The 23,578-nt window shown below is 36.4% G+C and overlaps 1 protein-coding gene across 3 annotated transcripts; it reads left to right on the top strand.

Annotated features, from left to right (window-relative positions):
• The first annotated feature begins 13,154 nt into the window (after positions 1-13,154).
• Positions 13,155-21,926, top strand: LOC120442688 (sialic acid-binding Ig-like lectin 5). 3 transcript variants are annotated; one of them, XM_039619717.1, is made up of 9 exons: positions 13,155-13,971; positions 14,053-14,122; positions 14,585-14,662; positions 14,973-15,314; positions 15,478-15,789; positions 16,760-17,023; positions 19,218-19,299; positions 20,182-20,275; positions 20,382-21,926. In XM_039619717.1, exons 3-9 carry the CDS (start codon positions 14,617-14,619, stop codon positions 20,808-20,810), a joined length of 1,569 nt encoding a protein of 522 aa, XP_039475651.1. In that variant the 5' UTR covers positions 13,155-13,971; positions 14,053-14,122; positions 14,585-14,616; the 3' UTR covers positions 20,811-21,926. The 3 variants fall into 3 exon arrangements, with proteins under 3 accessions (XP_039475651.1, XP_039475649.1, XP_039475650.1); XM_039619715.1 differs by having other exon boundaries at positions 13,155-14,122; XM_039619716.1 differs by having other exon boundaries at positions 13,155-14,662.
• Positions 21,927-23,578: the final 1,652 nt, after the last annotated feature.

The raw sequence follows: 23,578 nt of genomic DNA, 5'->3' as shown, positions 1-23,578 counted from the left end.
AAGGCCACCTGGGTTGGCTGGAAGACTGTTTACTTAGCCTGGCAGGACGAAGGACACTGTCTCAGCTGAACTCTGGACATACACACACACACGCACAGAGACATATACACATGCAGATATACACTCATCCCCCCTCCCCCTCCAAACGCCTTCGACGCTTATTCCCTTCCGATGCTGACGGTGGAGCATGGAGACCAGCACATAGGCTGCAGGCCCGGATGTACTGTCTACATTGGATGTCTCTCACCCTTTACCCACCCCTGTTGCTTGTCATGTGTTCTTTGGTGTATTAAGAGTTTTTTTTTTCATGTGCTATGTGCAGAGGTGTTTTTTTCTGTTCTCAAACTGATCTCCCTGTTGGAGCTCAGTCTGGGGGGAGTTATTTTTTTCTCCTTATCTTTCCTCATGTTGTGCTTTTCCATGTTATACCCCTCTGACCTGTCTTCCCCATGTGATGTTTGTGTAATGTATGTATGGTCGGATGGGTAAGATGGCGCCGCCATTGCTTGCAATAGGTCGGCAGCCTTAACATGAAATTTCCCCTTCTCTTGAGGAGAAGTGCATTGTGAGAGGAATTAGCAGAAATTATGTGAGCAATGCACCAGAAATTCTGAGGTTTTGTTGACGAAGAAGTACCTAAAAATGTGTGGAAGGAAGTGGTGTGTGAAAACACACAAGTCAAATTTAAGGACAAGAGCGCTGTGCAAAAGTAGATATATCACATTTTTGCATTTTTGAGCTAACAAACATAGATTTCATGTTATCTGTATGTGTCCTTGATGAATTTAGTCAAACTATAAGAAAATATTTAAGATAGAGATAGAGATACAATTACATTCACTTTAATTAAAAAAAATGAAGCCAACATGAAAATGCCAAAAAATGTAATTCCACCAGTGGCCACTTGAGATCCCATAGACACCCATGTTAAAATACCCAACTTCAGTCATCAAAATAAAATGTTTATATCTTAGCTAACACCTGTCTTTATAACAGCCATAAAGAGGAAAAAAATTTTTTTATTTACTTATTTTTTTATTTTTTTAAATAGAAATTTTGGGTAAGGCTTAAAGTTTGGGGCATGGCTGTTACGATTGACAAGTGTGCCAACACAAGCAGCTGTGTGAGTCAGTCTGCTAGGCTTCACCTCTGCTAAGTCAAGTCACCTAAGCAGACCACTCTGCTGTGTTTGTGATGTTGGTGTTTTTTAATCATTTTGAATGGAAATATCTGACAAACAATATGAAATAATGTTGAGTTAATTTTACCAACATCCTCTTTTTGCTTCAGTTTTCTTGAAAGTTATTCTAGATTTTTATTAATCTGTTATTCACCACACATTAAAAAGCATCTAACAATTTGCTTTAGACACTTACTGTACAGCTTAAGGATGCAGCTTACTAACAGAGCTTAAAATTCAGCCAAGCATGGCCTCTTCTGTCTTTTAAAGAAGCATGAAAATACAAAGCCTAAACCAACAGGTAATTTTATGGTGACCCTGTTTTTTATGTGTAATTAAGAATTCGAGACCTTTCTAAATTGTAGACTACAATGAGTAATTATTCTGGACCCGTAATAGGACACACATTCTATGTGATGAATAAGAGTGTGATCTGTAAGTTCGTGGTTTGAGTCTCCCCAGGAACTCATATATAAAAGATGACTGGTTTTAAATGTAAGAATTTAAGTATTGTGAAGCTGTTTTATTTGTGTTTTTTTTAAGTTGCAGTGTCTATTTTCTATAATTGGATGGTTGTGTTCATTCTTTCTTTTTTAACTAACTGTATGAAAATCAGAAGTGTCATTGATGCTTGTCTTGGTATTGTTTGCCCAGTTACACACGGTGTGAACATTTACAAGATTTTCATGTTATACAACAGCCAGATGTGAGAGTTATTTAAAAAAAAGTGTCAAATTGTCACCAGCATGATTGAGAAGTGGTTGTATCTTATTTAACTTTCTATCACTTTAAGTGCTTATGTTTTTGGTATTTTGGTAAACAATAAAAAAAGTCTTTGTGTTTTGTGACTGTACTTTGGTACTTTTAAGATATCTCGTGAATTTGCACTTTCATTTTTTTCATCACTCAGTAGATATTTATTTATATACATAGATTAGATATGGGTAACTCCCACTTCCACATTCCTTTTTGGCTTTAACACAAAACACACCCATGTTGTGTAGTTTGTTTTGTTTTTTTCTTGTCCCAGTCCTAAATCTGAGTAACTTTCATGTTTGTATCGGTGGTGGATGGGACAGGGATTGGATGTGGGGCAGGTAGGGTGGGAGGGGAGGACAGAAGATGGTGAATCCGGAAGTGTGAAAGATTAATAAGGAGGAAATGAGGGCTTTAAAGCACAATATTTAACACATTGTTGGAACATGAAATCCTAGTTATGATGAGAACTAATTACAAACAATGTATTAACAAAGCTAAAGTAGAACAGTCACAGTGCAAGCAGTTCAATACCCAAACCCTCCACAAAGTATCTGTAGGAAAATGAAGCCCACAGTGGCATATCAGGGAAAGACATGTAATATTTAAATAACAATAATCATTCACAACAATTAAATATTATTTATTACTTGCACAGTTTTGGTGAGGGTCAGGGTTAGGATGTGATCATGGTTAGAGTTAGGTGTGTGGTGTAATGGTGTTTCCATGTTGCACATTTTATTTTTTATTTAACCTTTATTTATACATGTAGTCCCATGAGACTCAGCATCTCATTTACAAGAGAGACCTGTTGCAGACAAACATATTCAAATTACAACAATAAAAGGAACAATAAAATAGCTAAATTTGTCCAATGTACACAGTCATATCAACATGGAATAGGATATTTGTTAATCAGTTTGCACAGGAGCGGAAGACAAATCGAGCCTTTTGCTGTTAGTTTGGTACTTATAATAAAAGTACAGAAAGGCTAATGTTAGCTGGTGATTGGGCAGTATAACAGTTTTAGTATCTGAACATCCTTCTGTTCAGTACAGTCAGAGCAGTAAAACTATTGTCTAAAGTACAGCACTGACTTTAATTAACGTTCAAGCAGAACAGAGTGACTTCTTTCTCAAATTCGAGTGATTTGTAAAACTCCAAGATTTGACACTGATTTTGGCTTCGATGCAATATTAAGTAAATATGGGCCCAGCATCGCTTATACTGATACTATTATGAAGGTTTTTATTCAGAAAAAAATAGTACAGTAAAAAAATCACTGACTGAAGCATGTATGTGGGAATGTATGTGAATATGTGCTCATACTATTCTTATTAGCACTTTAAGTATTTTATTTATTGATTTTATTGAATTTTATTGTTTTATTTATATTTTCATAGTTTTAGGGATGATGCACTGATCGGGGACCACTTTTAATTTCGTTGTACCTGTGACAATGATAATAAAGAAAATTCTGATTCTGATTTCAGTCCAGTTTTGAAAGCTTCAACATTTGTAGAGATTTTTTAATCTAATGTCCAGGTATGTGCCGATGATAAGACCGTAAAATGCTTCAGTAGCTCTGAAACTAACTTGCTACTTTGGTGCTCCAAAGTTCTGAGAAGCAGTGACATCAGGGAAATCACCTTTGAAATGGAAACATGTTTTTCAGTTGATATCCCCATCTGCTTCCTCAAATGGCCTCAGTACATCAATGATGAGAGTAATGACAGACCATTCTTTCTTATATGATAAACGGTAAATGGCCTGACCCCAAAACGCTTTACACTACATTCAGTCATCCACCCATTCACACACTGATGATGGCAAGCTACATTGTAGCCACAGCCACCCTGGGGCGCACTGACAGAGACGAGGCTGCCGGACACTGGCACCACCAGGCCCTCTGACCACCACCAGTAGGCAACGGGTGAAGTGTCTTGCCCAAGGACACAACGACCGAAGTTGTCGGAGTCGGGGCTCGAACCAGCAACCTTCCGATTACAAGACGAACTGCCAGCTCTTGAGCCACGATCGTGAGCTCTTTCCAAGAAAACAGGGGACTGTGGTAACTGCTATCTTCTGCAGACAATCTCTCCCGCATGTAGACTACAAAGTTCCACCTTGTCTCAGCTGCTTGAATTAGTTTTTTTGTTTTTCTTCTGCTGCCTGAATTTCATCAAGCTAATCTGCAGGTTTAGTGATATGTATGAAAAAAGGCAGCAATATGTTTTTCTGCTGAATACCAAGCAAGTCACGGTGATCCGTGTTAAAAACATTGTGTGTAAAACATGGGTAGTATGCCCAATCTGCTTTGCACACATAAGGTTAGCACCATCATCAGTTAAAAAAGCCAGGACCTTGTTCGTTACGCCCTATTGTTCCATTATTCTGGTTAATTATGAACAAATATTGTCTGAAGAGTCAGCCCGACATTGTCCACGGCAATGCTTTAACGGGATAATGAAAATTATGAAAATTAATATTAACTAATGTTGTAGATGACTAAAATATTACATTAATTATTATCTACTTGGATATTCTCTGCCATACATCTGGCATGTTAAAGTAAATGCTGGACCTTCTCTCAGTGTCTCTACTCTTATCTACAATTCCTGAACAGAGATACACAAGTTTCTCCATAAATGCAGCTGCTAATCAAAGTTGTCATCACGACATTGCGCCCAGCTTTACAGCATCAAGCCAGTAATTAAAATAAAACTTTTGGAAAAATTTGCTAACACAGATAATGTGGGTTTTATTACCTTTACTGCAGCCAGACACCAGAGGGCGATAGAGGTGTTTTAGCTTCACTTTTAATTGTCTGCAGTCAATGATATGAAATAATAATTGTTAAAAAAAATTCTCACTGAATGCCTTATGACAGATGAACAGGAGGAGGTTAATCACATAACCTTCTACCGCACTCAGACATCCCACAGTCTTTACTAATCTCGAACACTGTTGCATGGCAAGGCAGAGATAAATGAGAAATGAGGTCAAGTAAAGAAGTGAAACAAATAAATACATAAAAAATAAAACAAACAAATAAAATAACCACGACAAATTTCTAAAGGTCTAAAGGAAATATGTGAACAATCACAGAAAAATGTATCTAAATGACCCCTGTTAGCATAAAATAATCTAATATTTGAGGGAAGTGAAGAATTTTAAGTATGTGCTTTTTCTTTTACCTGCTGGTTCAGCGGTTTATCTATGAAGGATAGAAATTTCCTCTGCAGTATTTCCAACATCACACAGGTCAGACACAGAGATTTGTGCTCAATCTGGGAAAATCGAATGACAAAAAACATTATCCATCCTAAACATGTTTTGCCACCCGAGTTCCGAAAGTTGCCTTCGGGTTGCTGTTTCCTTTACCCAAGACTAGAAAATGTTGAAAGACTTTCAATACATTAGCAATACAAATTACATCAAATTTTCTTATTAACATGAAAAGATTTTAGCCTCCTTAAAATTTATATTCTCTGCTAACAACATTTTGCAATGGGCTCTATAGTTGATGGAAGGGCTCTAGAGTGCGACCAATTTGGTCGTAAATGCGAACAGAACTTTTCAATGATGCGACTAAAAAAATCCTAGGTCGCACCAACTTTTCGAGTAAAAAAATAGAATTCTCTGCAATTCTCTGCATGTTAGGATGCCTGGGTCGTTGACCCAGGGCTTTTGAGTTTATTATATTGTTTATCATTTCTAGTCTTTGTTGAAGTTCTGTCTGATGGTTTATGTCTCTGTGTTATCCTTAGTTGCTATATCCCCTGTCGGCTATATCCTCGTGTCCAGTCAGTGTCTGTGTCTGCCCTGTTCCTACCGTCTCTGTTCCCTCTGTTGCAGTGCCTGCCTGTGAGTCTGTGTCTTTAAGTTCAGTCTGTGTTATGTTTCCTGTTTTACTTTGGAGGTGCGTGTCTTATGTTAATGTGTCTGGCTTTGCTTCCTTGTCTCGTTAGTTCTGATTTCTCCCAGCTGTGCCCTCCTTCTGTGTCTCATTCCCCTCGTTACTTCCCAGTGTACTTAAACCCTGTGTTTCTTTGAGTCAGTGTCGTGTCGTCCCTCATGCTGTGTGGCTCTCCCTGTGTTTCCCAGTTTAGTTTAGTTTGGTTTAGTTTGCTTTAGTTTGCTTTGCTTTGCTTTGCTTTGCTTTGCTTTGCTTTGCTTTGCTTTGCTTTGCTTTGCTTTGCTTTGCTTTGTATGGTCGTTTTCCGTGTCAGCTAATAAAGCTGAGTATTTTGAGTTCATCCCTTGAGTCTGAGTCTGCACTTTGGGTCCACCACTCCTGCTTGCCTGCCTGCCACACAGCCAACCTTAACACTGCAAGTGCAGGCAGATAGAAAGAGGTGAGTAGCTTAAATAAAGCGATATCGATTCATTAAATCCTGAATCGACTTATAAATCTAAATGTATTTTGCCAGAAACGCCAGAATCTCAAGTTAAGGCTCACAAAACTATTTCAACAACCACCAAACAGCAAATGAGAGCAGGTACACGGACTCCACACAAAGACGTAAACACAGAGCGCGAACCCAACGCATCAGAATCAGCTTTCTCTTTCTCGGCTTTCTCACCCGACGGCCCGCACACGGACACGCCGTTGGGACTGAAAGCCGACAGTTGCAGGTTTTATCTCTCTCCAACCAAAAATCATTGAACCAGCAGCAAAAGAAAATCCAAACTACGCTTCACATTTCATAAATGTCGTCATGAATTCCCTCTTACTTTTGCTGTTTTGCTTCCACCCCGATGCAATCTCAATTCATGCACAGCTCTCTCTCTCTCTGTACTTCAAGAACAGTTTCCCATCTCAAATCTCTGTTTTCTGCATTATTCATTCGCTTATTACCCGCCAGTCTGCCGTTGTTCACAGCGCTGTCGGCTGCTGTCTTTTTTTTTTTTTTTTTTAAATGACTTCGGAGAAGAGAGCCTAATTTCTGCTGTTCAATACTGAAGAAATTTAAACTTTTTTAAAATTATGCAAAATTGCAGAATATTGCAGAATAATTTTAAGTTTATCCGCTATAAAAAGCCAGGCCAGGAAAATCTCCTTCATGTTTTTCTGTGTTTTATCCTCAGTTACTTTGACACAAAGGCACAAAGGCATCTGCTGTGATGCTTACACAAGTCTCACAAGTGTCAGTACTGATAAATGATCGGAATTATAATATTTCTGACTGTCTGAGGCAAAACTGAATCGAATTGAATAGGGACCTCGTGAATCGGAATCGAATGGATTATAGAAATCAGTGATGATACCCAGGCCTAGTGAGTAGCCATAGGAGTGGATGTAGCTGTGGGTAATAAGAAAAGATGAAAAGAACTGTTGATAACTTTTTTGTTAAGGCCTGATCTGTCTGAAATTCATAGCCAGTGCTCTGACATGGAGCCATCAATCTTTGAACGCTGAAAAAGCACAGTGTATCCAGAAAACACATTAAATGTCGTGATAAATGCTCTGCCTAAGTGTCCCCTCTTCCCACTGCCTTTCAGCGGCAGCCAGCAGCAAACAGGTCGTCAGAGGAGGCCGATGTGATGATTAAGTTTAGCATTGTCTACAATATTGCCAAAGAGTGCCAAAGCACTGCACAAGCAGTTTTTCAGTAACTTATCTTTCTTGTAGAAATGTGCTCCAAATAAAGAACTTTGTGTTGACAAGATTGTTAGTTAATCATTTACAAATTAATAGTGTTTGTATGGACAGCAGCTTAAAAAAAAAAGTGAACATGTAAAACAGTGGGGTTAAGCGATGCAGTTGAAAAATTTGGGTGTGCCTAACTTTTGTGCTGGTGCACTTAAGAAAAAAAGTTAGGCGCACCAGTGCAACCGTGGCAAAAAGTTAGTCTAGAGCCCTGGATGGTCACAAATTGTGCCAAGATATTTGTAAGACTGCACCATATACTCTGTGTTACTTATTGAATTTAAGTTTTATTTTGTTATTGACACATTTAGGTCGAGAGTAGTAAGAAAATAAGGAACAAAATCTGTTGTTGTTGTTTTTTTTCAACATTAATAGCAATGTAATACAACCTTTATTTGCAGAAATAGTGTACTGGAGTTTCAGCCTCCTGTTTAAAGATGAAAACATCAATCAGTCATTTGATCTCTACAGTAGCATTATTACTACATGAATACAAATGTTTCTAGCATGTTCAGTGGTGTAAGATGTGCTACAGAGATCATAGTCAGAAAAGTAGGCAGGACTGTGTAGAGCTACTTCTGGTAACAAACGTCCAGTTTTGCCGTTGCAGTGGATTTTGTGTTACTTCCTCATTTAATATCGTTTTTCGAGTATAAAAAACCCCTCACATCTGAGGAACTGGCTTTCTTTTTTGACCTTGTGAGAAGTTAAGATAAGTTATCATGTCTTCAATAAGGTACAAATGTCAAAGTTTTATGCAAGGACTACATGATTGTCTATCATTCTTTGATTAATTGCTATTTATAGTCATCATACTTTCATAAGTTTGAAAGAAAAAAACGGAAGAAAAAGTCAAAAATTTCCCCTGGAATAAAAGGTGAGTGGTTATTTTTGTTTTAGGTATTCTGACCTTTAAGCTATTGCTCAACTGTATTCAGAAGATTTTTCCTGAGTGTATCAGAAGCATAAATTACGTTTATTTCAAAAAGAACGCTTTAAGAAATTACATACTTGTTCGGTAACTGCAAATGTTTCTTCAACTTTCGCTTTCTTTTCTTCTATCATTTGATGTTAAAAATTGTGTAAAATTGAAGCTGTATGTTCTTATATTAACAGATTAGTAGTGCCGATGCATGGCAACACTGGGCTTTTGCAAAATCACCTTTACTATCATAGTTACTTATTTCAAAGATAATAATGAGCCCCTCTTTCTTCCAATGACTGAAAAATATGTGTTGTTACGGTTTTGTCAAGCTAACCCACTAAAGATTCTGTAATTTAATTTGAGACTTTTAACAGAATACTTTAAAAGATCCTTTCCATCACTTTCCATCTTAATAGCTTTGGTTAACAAATTATGATGTAAATTGTTTCATGTGTAAACTTCAGACTCCTTTTAACTTCACTTTTATGCAACAAAGATGGCTGGAACTCTGACTTTTCTTCTCATTAGTTCTCTGCTGCAGGGTGAGTGAAAGAAAACATCTGCTTTGTATAAAGATTATTTAGTTTGTTAATAATAATGACATTCAAAATAATGTCAATGCTACACCTGTGCTAATTTAAAACATTTACACATTAATATATTAGTGTCTCTGATATCATTAACATGAAACATCTAGTAAAACTACCAAGACTGTCCACGTTAATTAGGCATTTAACATCAAAATGTTTCTGTTAATATCTAAATGAAACAATAAAGTCATTGTAACAGTGATAACTCTGGAGTAGGGACAAAAAATATATTGTTGCTGTAAATTACAGATTTCATTTCTTCTTTAAAAATCGCTGTGTTGTGTTTCAGGTGCACTGTGTGGAATATGGGAGGTCAAAATGCCACCGAAAATAAATGTTTTAAGAGGATCCTGTGTGACCATCCCCTGCTCCTTTGATGTACACAGCAAATTTGAAAAATACTTAGATGATACATGTAAAGCATATTGGATCGGTAAAAATCTCAAACTAACTGCAACTAAAAATATGACAGGAGATTTAACAAAGAAAGACTGCACCACAACTTTCAAAAATGCAAGTCTTCTTCAAACTGGGAAATACTACTTCAGACTGGAGTGTAATAATGCACTGAAATACATTTTTCCTGGTGGTGTACATATTTCTCTCATAGGTAAGTTTTTAGACCCATTTACAGATGATTCACGAACAAATGACAGTTGTGGAGTTGTTTGAACTTCATTCTGAATTCACTAGATTTTACACGGCACATAAAAACCTGAGTAATTGCTGCTCATTTGTTTATTGACTGATCAAAATATTTCCTCCCAACAGATGATCCTCCCTCACCAACTCTGACTCCATCCACACTGGAGGTGGAGGAGGGAACCTCAGTGAGTCTGATGTGCTCTGCTCCAGCTCCATGTTGGTCTCATCCTCCAGCTCTGACATGGAGCCCTAACCGGGGTCAGAGTCAGGAGACACTGCAGGAGCATCAGGACAAAACTAAAGTCAAGTCCTCGGTTATGAATTTCACTGCTTCTCACCTCCATCATGGAAAAAAAGTCTCCTGCACTGCTGTCTACAAGATACAAGATGGTAGCCCTGATGTCACTGCTGAAACAAGTTTAATTCCTGATATTACATGTGAGTTGATTTATTTTCTTCTAAAATTAAATATATTGTCTTCTGGCTTACTTGTCTTAGCTTGAATTATTAGACATAAAACAATTGGTCAGTTATGTAATTATTTTATTTATTCTGCTATCGTAATATCGCTGGTCTTTGTAAAATATAACGGGGACTTTAAAATTATACATTTGAAACTTCTCTTTTCAAGCTGTCACTTTATTGCATTAATGTAGGATGGCCTTAATTGTGTAAATGAAAAGATCTTTCCTTTGTTGTAGTTCATGATCTAAAATGTCTACTAATACAGATAATTAGCTAGCTCTATTGTTTGCTTCATCACGAATTCTCTAATACTGACTTGGAATAAAACAAAACTAAACTTAGTGGGTCACATTAGACAGCTGCTTTTATTTTAAAATTGTTTTTCATTCTTATCATTTTATGGTCTGCAATACGTTGTTCCATTAAGAGAAAAAAAAAAAAGCTGTGATGTCTCTTCCATAATAGTATTTTGAAAAAATGATCTTTCAGTTTGTTTCAGACAACAGGCTTTTAAATAAGCCAGAATGATGAAAAGAAAAAGGACAAAATAAAATGATTTTAATGGAAACCCACAGAGTATTTGAAAGTTAGAGGCCAAGAAAAACAACTGGTCATTTTTAGGTTTCAGTTTGTATTTAAAAAAAAATATTTACACTGCTTAAAAATCAAAGCCTTCAGAGACGGATGGACATTTGTTTGCAAGGCTGAGAATAAGATTGGAGTTGGATGTTCTAACCTGACTCAAGTTGAGGTTCATATATTTATCAGTTATATAGTTAAAAGATTTTATTTATCAGCAGTTTTCACATTAAACAGCTTTTGCGTATAATCCGGAAAGAGTAGGTTATAATGTAAACACCATTGTCACTTGCTACTCGCCTTTTACACTTAGTTTGGTATTTCTGGCCATCTACCATACTGTAAACATGAACAGATGATATTAATACCTCAACCACACTGTCCAACTATTATACAACAACTTAAATCAGAGACACCAAACACACTTGGCAAACTTTAACTTCACCATGGCTTTACTGACTTCTCTCTCTCTTTGTTTCAATGACAGTTCCTCCACAGATCCTGCTCTCATCGGGTTGTATCAAAACTGCAAGTCAGGTCAATTGTTCCTGTGAGACTGTAGGAAACCCTTCTCCCACTGTAAAGTGGTACTCGAGTGAGCTACCTGTCAAATTGGAAATATTCAGTGAGACTCTAAACAGCACTGCTCTCAGGAGCTTTTTCACTCTGAATCAACTGCATAAGAAGGATCTTTCCACTCTGTTCTGCCGCACCTTCAACTCTCTGGGCTCTACGAGTCAACAATTTTGTGTCAGCAGCCAACAAATTTCTGCAGAACAACGCGGTCTGTATTTTGTGCAATATAATTGGTTAACTCATATGTATACTGCTGTGGAGACCAAGAAAAATTACTGTACTCTACAGTGCCCACTAAGAGACACTGTGGCAAGTTCTTCTACACTTGTCTAGCACCCTCACCCCCTTTTCTTTAATAATGATCTATACTCTGTACACAACCACAGGGGATTAAAATTAAATAATCACTCAAGTATTGAATGCAAAGTATTTTCATCAATGTTTTTAAAACAATCCCTTTTCTTTTTAAACTTGTTAGTTTGTCAGTCCAATTTGTTCTGAGTCTCTAAAATTTGTCGTAATTCTGACAGTTAATATTACAATTTGTTTAAAGCCTGAAGTCCTTACTTCAATAACATATTAATTATTTGATTTAAGATCTACAGTGGTGGTCTTCAGGAGCAGAAATTAAAAAAAAAAAAAAAAAGTTTAAATGTCCAACTTTTTCTGTATATCATACATACAAGGAATAACTAACCAAGCTGAATTGTTTACACAGAATATTATTTTTATTTTTGTCTTTTAGATGCAGTTTTGTATCCAGTGATCATTTCCACTCTTACAGTGTTACTGCTAGTACTGATATGTGTTCTGCTGTTTTTTATCAGGTAGGTAGACAACTTGAGAAACAAGTTAGAAACAAAGTAAAAAGTTTTATTTACCTATCAGACTGCATTTTGATGCTGTGCATGTACCACTGGGTTTGTTTGGGCCTTTTACCAATCAGAAATCAATACACGTTTCATGACTGTGTACTCATAGTCTACATCTATCACATATCAGCTTTGCAGAGGTGACTGAACTGATGACATGTTGTTTCTTGTTAATTCATCCTGTGAACTAAAATGTGACCAGACGCAAAACTACAATGCTTGTTTGTTTAACCATATATGTCCGATGTTCCATTTCACTTTTTAGGCCTCAAAAGAATAACTGTAAACCTAAAGGTCAAATAACAGATGACAACAACACAGTTGCTACGAGTCAGCCTCAAATCAGAGAAGGAAATGAGGTACTTTAACTTTCTTTTCAAGGTTTTTTTCAATGTTTAATACTTTTGTAAATATACAGAAAAGTGTACACTCTCTACATAATTACAGATAATTATACAGACGCTTTACTATATAATATATATAAAGAGAGACATATTATTATATAGATTAATTAATTATATATTAAATTATCTATACAATTTCAGGCACCAAACAGAACAGAAGAGTGATTTTATGCAAACAGCTCCAATGCTCTAGGCCAAACAATGCAGAAGGGGGAAGTCAGAACTCAGAGAAAAAGGTGGACTCAAATGTGAGCTCGACGGCCAAGAGAAAGAAAAACAAGGACGACTCTCTGGACATGAATCCATCTATTAGCTCTTATCTGGACAAGGAGTACATGGTGGGAGACATTACCTGAAATTAAATTAAGTTTTGTACCACAACAAAAATAAGTATTATTATGACTTCTTCTTCTGGGAAATGATGCGACCGGTCCTGCCGTTTCGAGACGGGATCTTCTGCTGCACTTCATCCATGTCAGATCTCGTCTGATCTCATCTTGCATCTGCTCCTTTTCCTGGAAAAAGACAGAGAAAGAAAAACACCTCGCTCACTAACCTTGCTGTATTAATATTAGCTAGCAATTCTCAGCCTGTTGTTTTCTACTTATCATCTATGTGTGGGACATTCTATTCAGACTCCCTTGGCCCAGAAAAATATTCCCCTGACGTTAACTAGTTGTGATGTGTATGTGTGTTTGCAAAGTCCCTCTGCAACTCAACATGTCAGTCTCAACAATTCAGTTCAATCATAGCGCTGAACTGATGCTCTTGACCTTTATTACAAGTAGTGCCAACTCTTAATGAGCACAATTGCAATGTGTATATAAAAATCACAAAAACAGCTTCATTTAAGAATTTTATTCCTAACAACGTGCTTTATACAACATGCCTAAATGACCTAAGTACTTTTTTTTTTCTATTAAGTTCTTTAAATTAAGTGTTTACTATCTAACAATGACACGCTCATGGATGCCCTGGACAGCAATTTGGGATTAGTTGCCCAAGAGTATTTGCATGCAGACTGGAGCAGCCAAGTTTCAATACAACCAACCTTGTGCTTAGTAGAGGACCTCCTCTACCCCCTGAATTACTCTACACCCACCCAAGTGAATACAGATGTTTATAGCACATTCAGAGGTGCAAATGTGCTCCAGAGGTCATGATCAGAAAAGGTGGTACTGTTTACAGTAACTTCTGGTAACAAGCATATCTAATTTTCACACTTAGTGGCTTTTGTGTGAGTTCCTCATTTTATATAAATTTCTGAGCACTTCTTAAAAATGTTCACATCTGAGAAACCGGCTGCTTGAAGGACCTCATGAGAATGTGAGTTATTATATCATGAATATGGCACAAACATTGTAACGATGAAACATGGTGATTTTCTATAGTTGTTTGGTTAACTAGATTAATCCTCATGATTTCAAACTGTGGGGAAAACTGAAGAAAGAATCAAAAAGTTCCTCTAAAAAAAAAGGTGAGGGGTTATCTTTTTTTCTCAGATGTAAGACTTCCAAGACTTTAATTAACTATGTTCAGAAGATTTCTGCTCCTGAGAATATATGAAACATAAATATTGTTGACATCAAAATTAACACTTTAATAAAATGCAAAAAATGTATTTGAAGCTGCCTTTGGGGTTATAACTTTCTCTTTCTTTTCTTCCATCATTTAATGTTTTAAACTTTGTTAACTGAAAACTGGATGTTGTTACACTATCAGATCTTTTTAAACTGAACATTTATCTTAGTGCTGACATTATATGGCAACACTGCACCGTTGTCTTGATCTCACCTGCTAGCACATGCTCCAAGTAATGTGAGAGTTTTAACACAATACTTCAAAAGATCTGAACAGGTTTTCACTGGTAAACTTTAACAAATAATCATGTTAATGATAATAATGTTAATATCACTCATTGTTTCATTGTAAACTTCAGACTCTTTTAAACTTCACTCTCTTGCAACAAAGATGGCTGCAACTCTGACTTTTCTTCTCATTAGTTCTCTGCTGCAGGGTGAGTGAAAGAAAATCAGCATCTGCTTTGTGCAAGATTATTTACATTCTTAATATTAGTACGCATTTGGTAATTAAAACATTTGCACTTCAGTATATCATTGTCTGTGATATCATAGGTTAACATGAAACAACAAGGTTGTTGATTTATTAGAAATTTAACAATAAAAATGTTTATTAGTGTCTGGATTTAACACTGAAGCATTGCAAAAGTGATGATTTTGCAAAAAAAAAAAAAAGTGGAGATAAAAACTTTTGCTTTAAACTACAGTTTTTGTTTCTTCTTTAAATAACATTGTGTTGTGTTTCAGGTGCACTGTGTGAAACGTTCAACATCAAAATGCCACCAAATATAAATGTTTTGAGAGGATCCTGTGTGACCATCCCCTGCTCCTTTGACGTAGAGAGCAGATTTGAAAAATACTTAGATCATACATGTAAAGCATATTGGAGTGATTCACCTTCATTTACCAGTGGAAATGCAAAAGTCAAACCAACTAAAGACATGACAGGAGACTTAACAAAGAAAGACTGCACCACAACTTTCAATAATACACGTCTCCTTCCAGGCAAAAAATACTACCTCAGACTGGAGTGTAAAAATGACCTGAAATACACTTTTAAACAAGCTAGTGTAAATATTTCAGTGATAGGTACGTTTTTATACCCATTTACAAACAATTAATGTGAATAAATCACACTTGTGGAGCTGCTTTGTCCTTTTTCTGAATTCACTGGATTTTACACAGCACATAAAAACCTGAGTAATTGCTGTTCATTTGTTTATTGACTGGTCAAAATATGTCTTCCCACCAGCTGTTGCTCCCTCACCGACTCTGACTCCATCCACACTGGAGGTGAAGGAGGGAACCTCAGTGAGTCTGACGTGCTCTGCTCCAGCTCCATGTTGGTCTCATCCTCCAGCTCTGACATGGATCCCTAACCGGGGTCAGAGTCAGGAGACACTGCAGGAGAATCAGGACAAAACTAAAGTCAAGACTTCTGTTATGAATTTCACTGCTTCTCACCTCCATCATGGAAATAAAATCTCCTGCACTGCTGTCTACCAGAAAAATCGTGGTAGCCCTGATGTCACTGCTGAAACAAGTTTAACGCCTGATATTTCATGTGAGTTTATTTGTTCTCTTCTAAAATTAAAAGTTACTGCTACTCAGTGTTTGACCTGGTTTAAATAAGACATAAATTAATCAGGCAACCATGTAATTATTTTAATTATTTGGTTTGACTTTTGTAACGTCACGTTTGAAAGTTTGGAATTGATGATACGAACACTTTTGGTTTCACAACTTTTACTGAAGTATGATTGTCTTGATGATTTCTGCGAACCATTGGTCTTCCCTTTGTTAATGTATATGATATAAAATGTCTAGTAATACATACAATTACTTACCTAACTTTTTTACTTTCTCAGGAACTCTCTAATACTGACTTAGGGTTACAAAAAATACATTTACAGTGGCACATGTGAGAGTATTCATTTTAAATATAGGTTTTTTCCCTTATGTTACACCATGTAGATTTAACACATTTTGTTTTTCAGGAAAACACGAGCTTCTATAAGCATTTAGGTTCACTCTTAATTCTCATAGAGGAAAACAGAATTGCAGAAACCACCAGCTTTGACTTTTTAATGTCACTGTACAAAGAATTGTTATATTAAGAGTGCAAACACAGCTGTAGTTTCTCCGTGTATAATGTTGCGTTAAACAAATTCCCTTTTAGATTGCTTCATTTGTTCTCAGACAAAAGACTTTTAACAAAAGTAAAAACAGAGACAATCACAAAGACAAAGTAACAGTTTTTACTGAAAACCAGAAGGGTGTTCAAACGTTTTAGATGAAGAAAAACAACTTGTCACTTTCACTCATTTTCACAGTTTTTACACAATTTAAGATGAAACTTGAAATTGTTTGCTTTTTACCAGTTCTTAGAGGAAGAAAATGGCATTACAAGTTGGAGAGTGATATTCTTAACAAGATATGTCAGATCCAACTGATCACATCCCAGATATTCACACTTTTTCTGTATATAAAATTGTCTTAACATTTCAGTGCAAGTTTTCATTATCATATTTCAGATTCACCTAAAAACGTCACAGTTTCAGTCAGTCCCTCTGGTCCAGTACCAGAGAACAGCAACGTGAGTCTGACCTGCAGCAGTAATGCCAACCCAGCAGTGAGGAACTACACCTGGTACAGAGCTGATGGAGACCAGGAGGCTCTCATTGGGACTGGACAGTCTTTTATTGTTACTGTTTCAAAAGTAAAAAGTACATTTTTCTGCAAGGCTACAAATGCACTTGGATGTGAACGATCAAGAAACCTACAAATAGATTTTCAATGTATGTATTAATTTTCCATATTTACTCTTTACATATCCCAACTAGAATTCCATTAATAGGATTGAAGGATGTGCAATACGTGAATTATTGTAGTGAAACTAAAATCTGTAACTGATCTTTGGCGTAGAGTCAAATTCTGAGACTGACAATAATCACATTACAAGTAGGTAATTTAAGTATTGGTTAATAAATGTAGGGATTTCTGACAGGCACAATATTAGGCACATAGTAAGAAGAACTAAAAAAAAAATCAAACTTCATCAAATGGCTCTAAAGCTTCCATCAATAAATCAGTTGATAAAGATAAAGATAGAAGATTTTTTTTTTTTTTTTTTTTACTGGAAATGGGCAGGGTCTTTAGAAAGAGAAAAGCCGAGAAAAACAACTTGTCATAAATGTCCATAAATCTCAAGAAATGGGTAATCTTAAAAACTGGCAAAAGCACACCTGGGATGGACACAACAAACGTGAACAGACTGCAGCAAAGGACAAAACACTATATGCACAAAATGTAAACAGGTAATGAAACACAGGAGGGTCAGAGGCTCCCACAAAGATTCAAGACAATTAATGAAGAAGAGTCAAGTAAACCAAAAAGCACTACACAATTACTAAGAATAAGTTAGTAACAATAACAAACAAGGTAAAATCAGACACAACACTATAGGAACGAAATGCAGAGAAGGAAAACATGGAGAAATACTGAGCAGAATAAAAACATCACAGTTTCAGTCAGTCCCACTGGTCCAGTACCAGAGAACAGCAATGTGAGTCTGACCTGCAGCAGTAATGCCAAACCACCAGTAGAAAACTACACCTGGTACTTTAATTGGAACAGGAACCAGTTTGAACATTAAAGTCTTCATAAGCAGACAGACATTTTTCTGTAATGCTGAAAATGAGATTTTTTTTAAGAAATAGAAAAAGATTATTATTTCTATATGTAATTATGTGTTTTATGATAGTTCGGTATTGAAAAATAAAAATGGACACGAAAATGAGATTTTTGAATATAATATAGTAGCTAATAATATAAACACCATTGTCACTTAGTACTCACGTTTTATCCTTTGTTTGACATTTACTGGGAGCTACCATATGTACAGATGATCATAATATCTCAACCACACTGTCCTCAAATATAACAAAACAACTTGCCAGAGACACAAAAATAACAGATTTACAGCTTTAAAGTGTGATTGTCAGAACACACATAAGAATGTTAATTTCTTTGAGTCATGAACATCTTTATTCACATCTTTTTAAAAAAATTGTTAGTACATCTTATCAGTAATTTTTGCAAATTTTGACTTTGACTGACTCCTCTCTCCCTTTCTTTCAACACTTTCAATGCTTCAAATAACCCATAATACACCACTCCACAGAAGACTGCAGTCACACTCCAATGTATGATAAAACCTAATTTTGTAGTTATTATGTACACGAGACAAGTAAACTGATCCTAATTTTTAACTATTAAAAAACGAGCATTATGTTTTAATAAGAAGACATAATTTGAAAGAATTAAACATGATTTATTAAGATACAGAAGTTAAGACTCCAGTGACCCTGCATAGCAGAACGTAACCCTAGCAGCGACAGGAAGTAGGACCAGAGTCTGGGCGCTGATGCTGGTGAAGATGAAGACGGAGTCTTGACTTGGGCTCTGAGCGACCAGGGTGAGGTGGAGATGGGCTGGAGGTGGATAAGAATGAGAGTCTGAAAGGCAGAATGACAGAAGACTAAAAGTATGCAGAATGGCCAATCAGTCTTGATTCTCTCAGAGAAGGCTGGCAAGAAGATGATTAGAGAAGAGCAATGATGTCAGCTTTGTATTTAACAGTTTGGGTGGAAGAGATGAAAAGAACAGACTAGCAGCCAGAAAAGACTCAGAAAAGCAGGAAGATGAGTGATTACAGATATTCCACATTAAATTTAAACATACGCTTCATAATACAATAAATAAATCAGTATAGTAAAGCATTGCTGTTTAACAACAAGATGACAAATAAAAGCAATAAATAAAATATATATTGTGGCTATACTGATATACTTATTTATCTTAGCCATTTTTCCTCCTTTTTCTTTAAAATTGTCAAACTATATATCAAATTGTATGTCATACATACAAGAAACAACTAACCAATCTGAGTTCTCTATACAGGATATTTTTATCTTTATTTTTGTCTTTTAGATTCTGTTCTGTATCCAGTCATCCTCTCCATTCTTGCAGTGTTACTGCCTGTAATACTGTGTGTTCTGCTGTTTTTTCTCAGGTAGGTCGACAACTGGAGAAACAGAAGTACCAAGTTTTACTTCGCATGCTTGTCAGTTCTGTTATACTTCATTCTAAAGTTATGCAAGTACTACTGTATCCTCCGATGCCAGATATTTATGTTCTTGAATCGATTCTCTTATTAAAATATTGATAATTTTATAATTTGGGGTCAATTTGTAGTTTATTATTAAAAGAAACATGGTGGAAAGTAACTATATTATTGGGATCAATCATTTAGATGACTTCATCTTCCAATAATAATACAACCTCAAAATATTTCATACAGATAGATATTAACGTGTCTTTAAAATGTCTCTCAGTTTTATTATTGTTTTCAATCAGTCACATTTGTTTTTGATTGTTAATTGAATACTTTAAAATGTAGGAATTGACTTTTCAGGTTTTTTTTATTACTAGTATGATAATTCGTCTTAATTAAGCAATAAGAACAATAGTCTGATGCCTGATGGTATAATTTGAAATAAACTACTTCTTATTTTTATTTTCCAAACACATGAAGTTTTTATACAAAGTATTGGTATCTGATCTGTATCGTCGACAAGTAGTAACAAGTAGTACTTTAGAAAAGTGGTCTGTGTAATATGGGTAATATAATACCTTTTTTGAGTAATGACCCCAAAGCTGATCATATCAAAGATGGGTAATACCTCCAACATGCACAAACATTTGACCACAGAGCGTGCAGTTAATTTCAAGAATGTAACATTATTGCTTCTTCGCGTTGGTGTTGACTCTCAAGGCGGAGCCCCTGAGAAGCCAATGACAATCGATAAGAGATATCAGATAAGGAACAAGGAATGGGGACTGCTAATTTCTTAGCAATTCCCATCCTTAACACATGTTCTGTTTTACTTTTCAGAGCTCAGAATAATCCCTGTAAACCTAAAGGTCAGTTAACAGAAGAAAATACCCCAGCTGCTACAAGTCAGGCTCTAACTGAAGAAGGAAATGAGGTACTATGACTTTCTTTTTAAAGCTTTTTTCAAGGTTGAATACTTCTGTAATTGAACAGGGTGGTGTACATTATTGCTAATACTGATATTTTGTATGCAACTGTAGAAACCAAACACAAATGAAGAGGGCATTTATGCAAATACTGATGAGCTGGGAGACGCAGACGCTGTCCATTCTCCAATCATCACTGAGCCAAGCAGCACCTACGAGCAAAACTCTGGACCAAACAATATAGAAGGTGGAAGTGAAAACTCAGAGAAGAAGGTGGACAGCCCTGATGGAGTCTACTCTAATGTGAACTGGAAGCCGAAGAGCAAAAAAATAAATAAAAATAAGACTGTGGACATGAATCCTCGAGGCAGTTCTTATTTGGAAGAGGAGAAGTGTATGGTGGACGGGTTTAACAGAAACTTTGTGAGCAATGCACTAGAGATGGGAGGCCTGTATGATGAAGTGGAGTCTAGAACTGTGAGGAAGGAAGTAGAGTGTGAATACGCCCAAGTAAATTTTCATAAAAAGAGTGCTATGCAATAGATATAAAAACTTTTTAGAGGTAACTGCTACAAATATAGCTGTCATGTTTGCTGTGTCTTTTTTTTGTGCTTTAAGTTAAATGATAACAAAAACATTTAAGATATGTGTTTAAAATCATTATGTGATTTAAAAAGATCTGCTGAAAAGGCGCTTGTTAAGGCTGTTAAGCAAAATCCATAATTACTCAGAATGCATGCTTCATGCTGCAGGGAAGTAGCAACATTGTTCACACAAATAAAGTTTTATATTTAGGTCAATCACAGAGGTTCTTGCTCTAATTTTTGTTATGTCTTGCTTTTTATTTATTTCCAGCTCATCACCTTGTGAGTTGGAACAAGACTGACCACAGTGCAGTGCAGTGCAGTGTCCTGTAAAGGAGATCAACAGAGTGGAATAAATGCTCTTCTGAGCTGTATCATCCTCTCATCATCTCATTCATAGTTTCAGTCATTTCAAGCCGCTAAACTTATGAGCGGACAGTGGGAGAAGACACCCGATCTAGCACCAAATGTACATTTAGAGCTGTTGTACAAATAAAGCTTTAAATAGCACGTCCGCTACCTGGTTAACATATGATGAATTCCAAGCAGCAAAATTAATAACTGACAGTGTAAGAAGAGCAAATCTCCGGCGAGAGCAGCTGACGAATTTCCGTTTAATCTACGGATCATTTCAGCACGAGTCGTTAATTAACACAATTGAACAGCATGAAGGGCATTTGGTTAATAAAACACAATGACCAACAGACTTTATAAATATTTTGAAGTTATAAAATGAATATCTGACTGTTTAAGGACTCCAAATCCTCCGCAGGTTTGTTAGCTAAAGATCATGAAACAATAAATTCACAAAGTCACAGAAAAAACCCCACAACAGCTGCAAAGTGATTCGAGTGAGAGTCTGAAATAATATTTTTTAAGCATTTTTACTGTTATTAAAATTTTAAAAAAGCAAATGAAAATGAATGCGTCAGTACTCAGAGATGAAAACACTGCCTCCTAGTGTCAACTTGTGTTATTACCACCAAATCCATGAAGGACAGTGTGAAAAGTGATGAACTGAGTACAGTTTTTTTCAACATTATTGGTATCAGTGTTAATATAACAGAACATTTATTTGCTGAAATAATTTGTTTTAATTCTTCTCTTTTATTCTCTTATTTAAAGACGAAAACACCACTCTGGTCACTTCAGTCATTTAATCTCTGTAATAAAACCAAATACTAGTTATTAATGTGGAGTGAATAGAAATGTTTACAACACGTTCTCTGTTGCAGAGATGGTGGTAAGAAAAAAGGTGGTGGTGTTTACAGTGACTTCTGGTCATTTTCACACTCATTGTGGCTTTTGTGTTAGCTCCTGATTTTACATTTTTGTTGAACACTTCTTTAAAACCCTCACATCCAAAGAACTGACTGCTCAACAAACATCATAAAAATGTAAGTTATCATATTTTCACTATGGTACAAATATTAAGGCTTTAGGAAAATATGATGTGATTTTCTGTAGTTCTTTGATTCACAGACATTTAGATAAATTGTCACAGGGCAAGGCAGAGATGTTTAAAGGGGTGGGGGCTCAAAGTTAAAAAGGAGCACATAGAACCAGGCCGAAGAACAACAACCCTCATCATCAAGAATCTAATATAGAATCGCATCATAGTATATCACTGTCATCAGGTGGGGACAATGCAAAGCAAATGTAGCCTATGTTTTACCTGATTGGGTACAATGTTGCTGTTGAGGAGTTGCTGCTGCTTCTGCTGCTGATAGTGCTGGAGGGCAGGGCTGTGTTGATCTGAGACTGTAGACTGTAAAAACTGCATAGGAGAGATGGTAGCTGATTAAACAAGTGTTATGAGATAATAATAAAACGCAAAGATTGACGACAGCGTAACCATAAGGCAACAAAACTGTGAGAAACAGACTAGGTTCTGCCTATGAATCACTCTTTGCCTCTCTTCCATCTCCTCATCTCATCTATCATTCTCCACTTGTTGTCCATCTAATAACAAGGCACACTTTGCTATTGCATTAATCTATTATTTAATGATCCACACTTAAAAACTCTTGCACCTAATCTATAATAAAGTAATAACAGAAAAAATGTTATTGAACTGAAACATTACAGGTGGTGTGTTTATTATTGTTTTTATACTGGAATACCTCTGGAATGCAACAACTGGTACCAGTAGCGGTTTTTGATACAGGCGGCACGGGCGGTTGCCCGGGGCGGCATAGTGGTGGGGGGCGGCATCACGGGCATCGGCAAAAAAAATAAAATAAATTTGCTCGTACTCATGCTGCCCCGACATCATGCGCATTTTGGGAATGTCGTAGGCGCCGATCGGTTTTCTATCGCCCATTTGCTGGGCGTAAGGGCGCCCTCCGTTTGCGAGGTGCGCCTGCTGCTTGCAGCACAGGTAGGAGAGGGCGGGGCGGCGGGGGATTCTCTGGCTGGCTGGAGCAGCATCTAATAACCAACTCGCAAAATAAAACAAAATAAAAACAAACCAACAAACACGAAAACACCAGACATTATGATACAGACTTATAATTTGCACCGATGTTTTTTCGAAATTCTATACGCGAAAAGTGAGCGCGAGAGCCCTCGGTGCGCCTGCGCGCTGCTAAAGTCAAAGTAAACTTTATTGTCATCTCCGCCACATACAGTCCAGTATATAGAGAGACGAGACGACGAGGCTCCAGTTACAGCAGTGCAAGTAAACAAACAATAAATATAAGAAGAGTAAGAAAATAAATATACACT

The sequence above is a fragment of the Oreochromis aureus genome, linkage group 11 (assembly GCF_013358895.1).
Source record: "Oreochromis aureus strain Israel breed Guangdong linkage group 11, ZZ_aureus, whole genome shotgun sequence".
Classification (NCBI taxonomy): Eukaryota; Metazoa; Chordata; class Actinopteri; order Cichliformes; family Cichlidae; genus Oreochromis; species Oreochromis aureus.
Note: the sequence above shows the minus strand (reverse complement) of the source record. Positions and strands in the feature narration are given on the sequence as shown.

Bases quoted from the DNA above. Each gene is read 5' to 3' on its own strand.
- LOC120442688 (XM_039619717.1), top strand. From the start codon at position 14,617: ATGGCTGCAACTCTGACTTTTCTTCTCATTAGTTCTCTGCTGCAGG. The intron at 17,024-19,217 runs GTATGTATTAAT...TTTGTCTTTTAG, and splicing joins CCTACAAATAGATTTTCAAT to ATTCTGTTCTGTATCCAGTC. The intron at 19,300-20,181 runs GTAGGTCGACAA...TTTACTTTTCAG, and splicing joins GTTCTGCTGTTTTTTCTCAG to AGCTCAGAATAATCCCTGTA.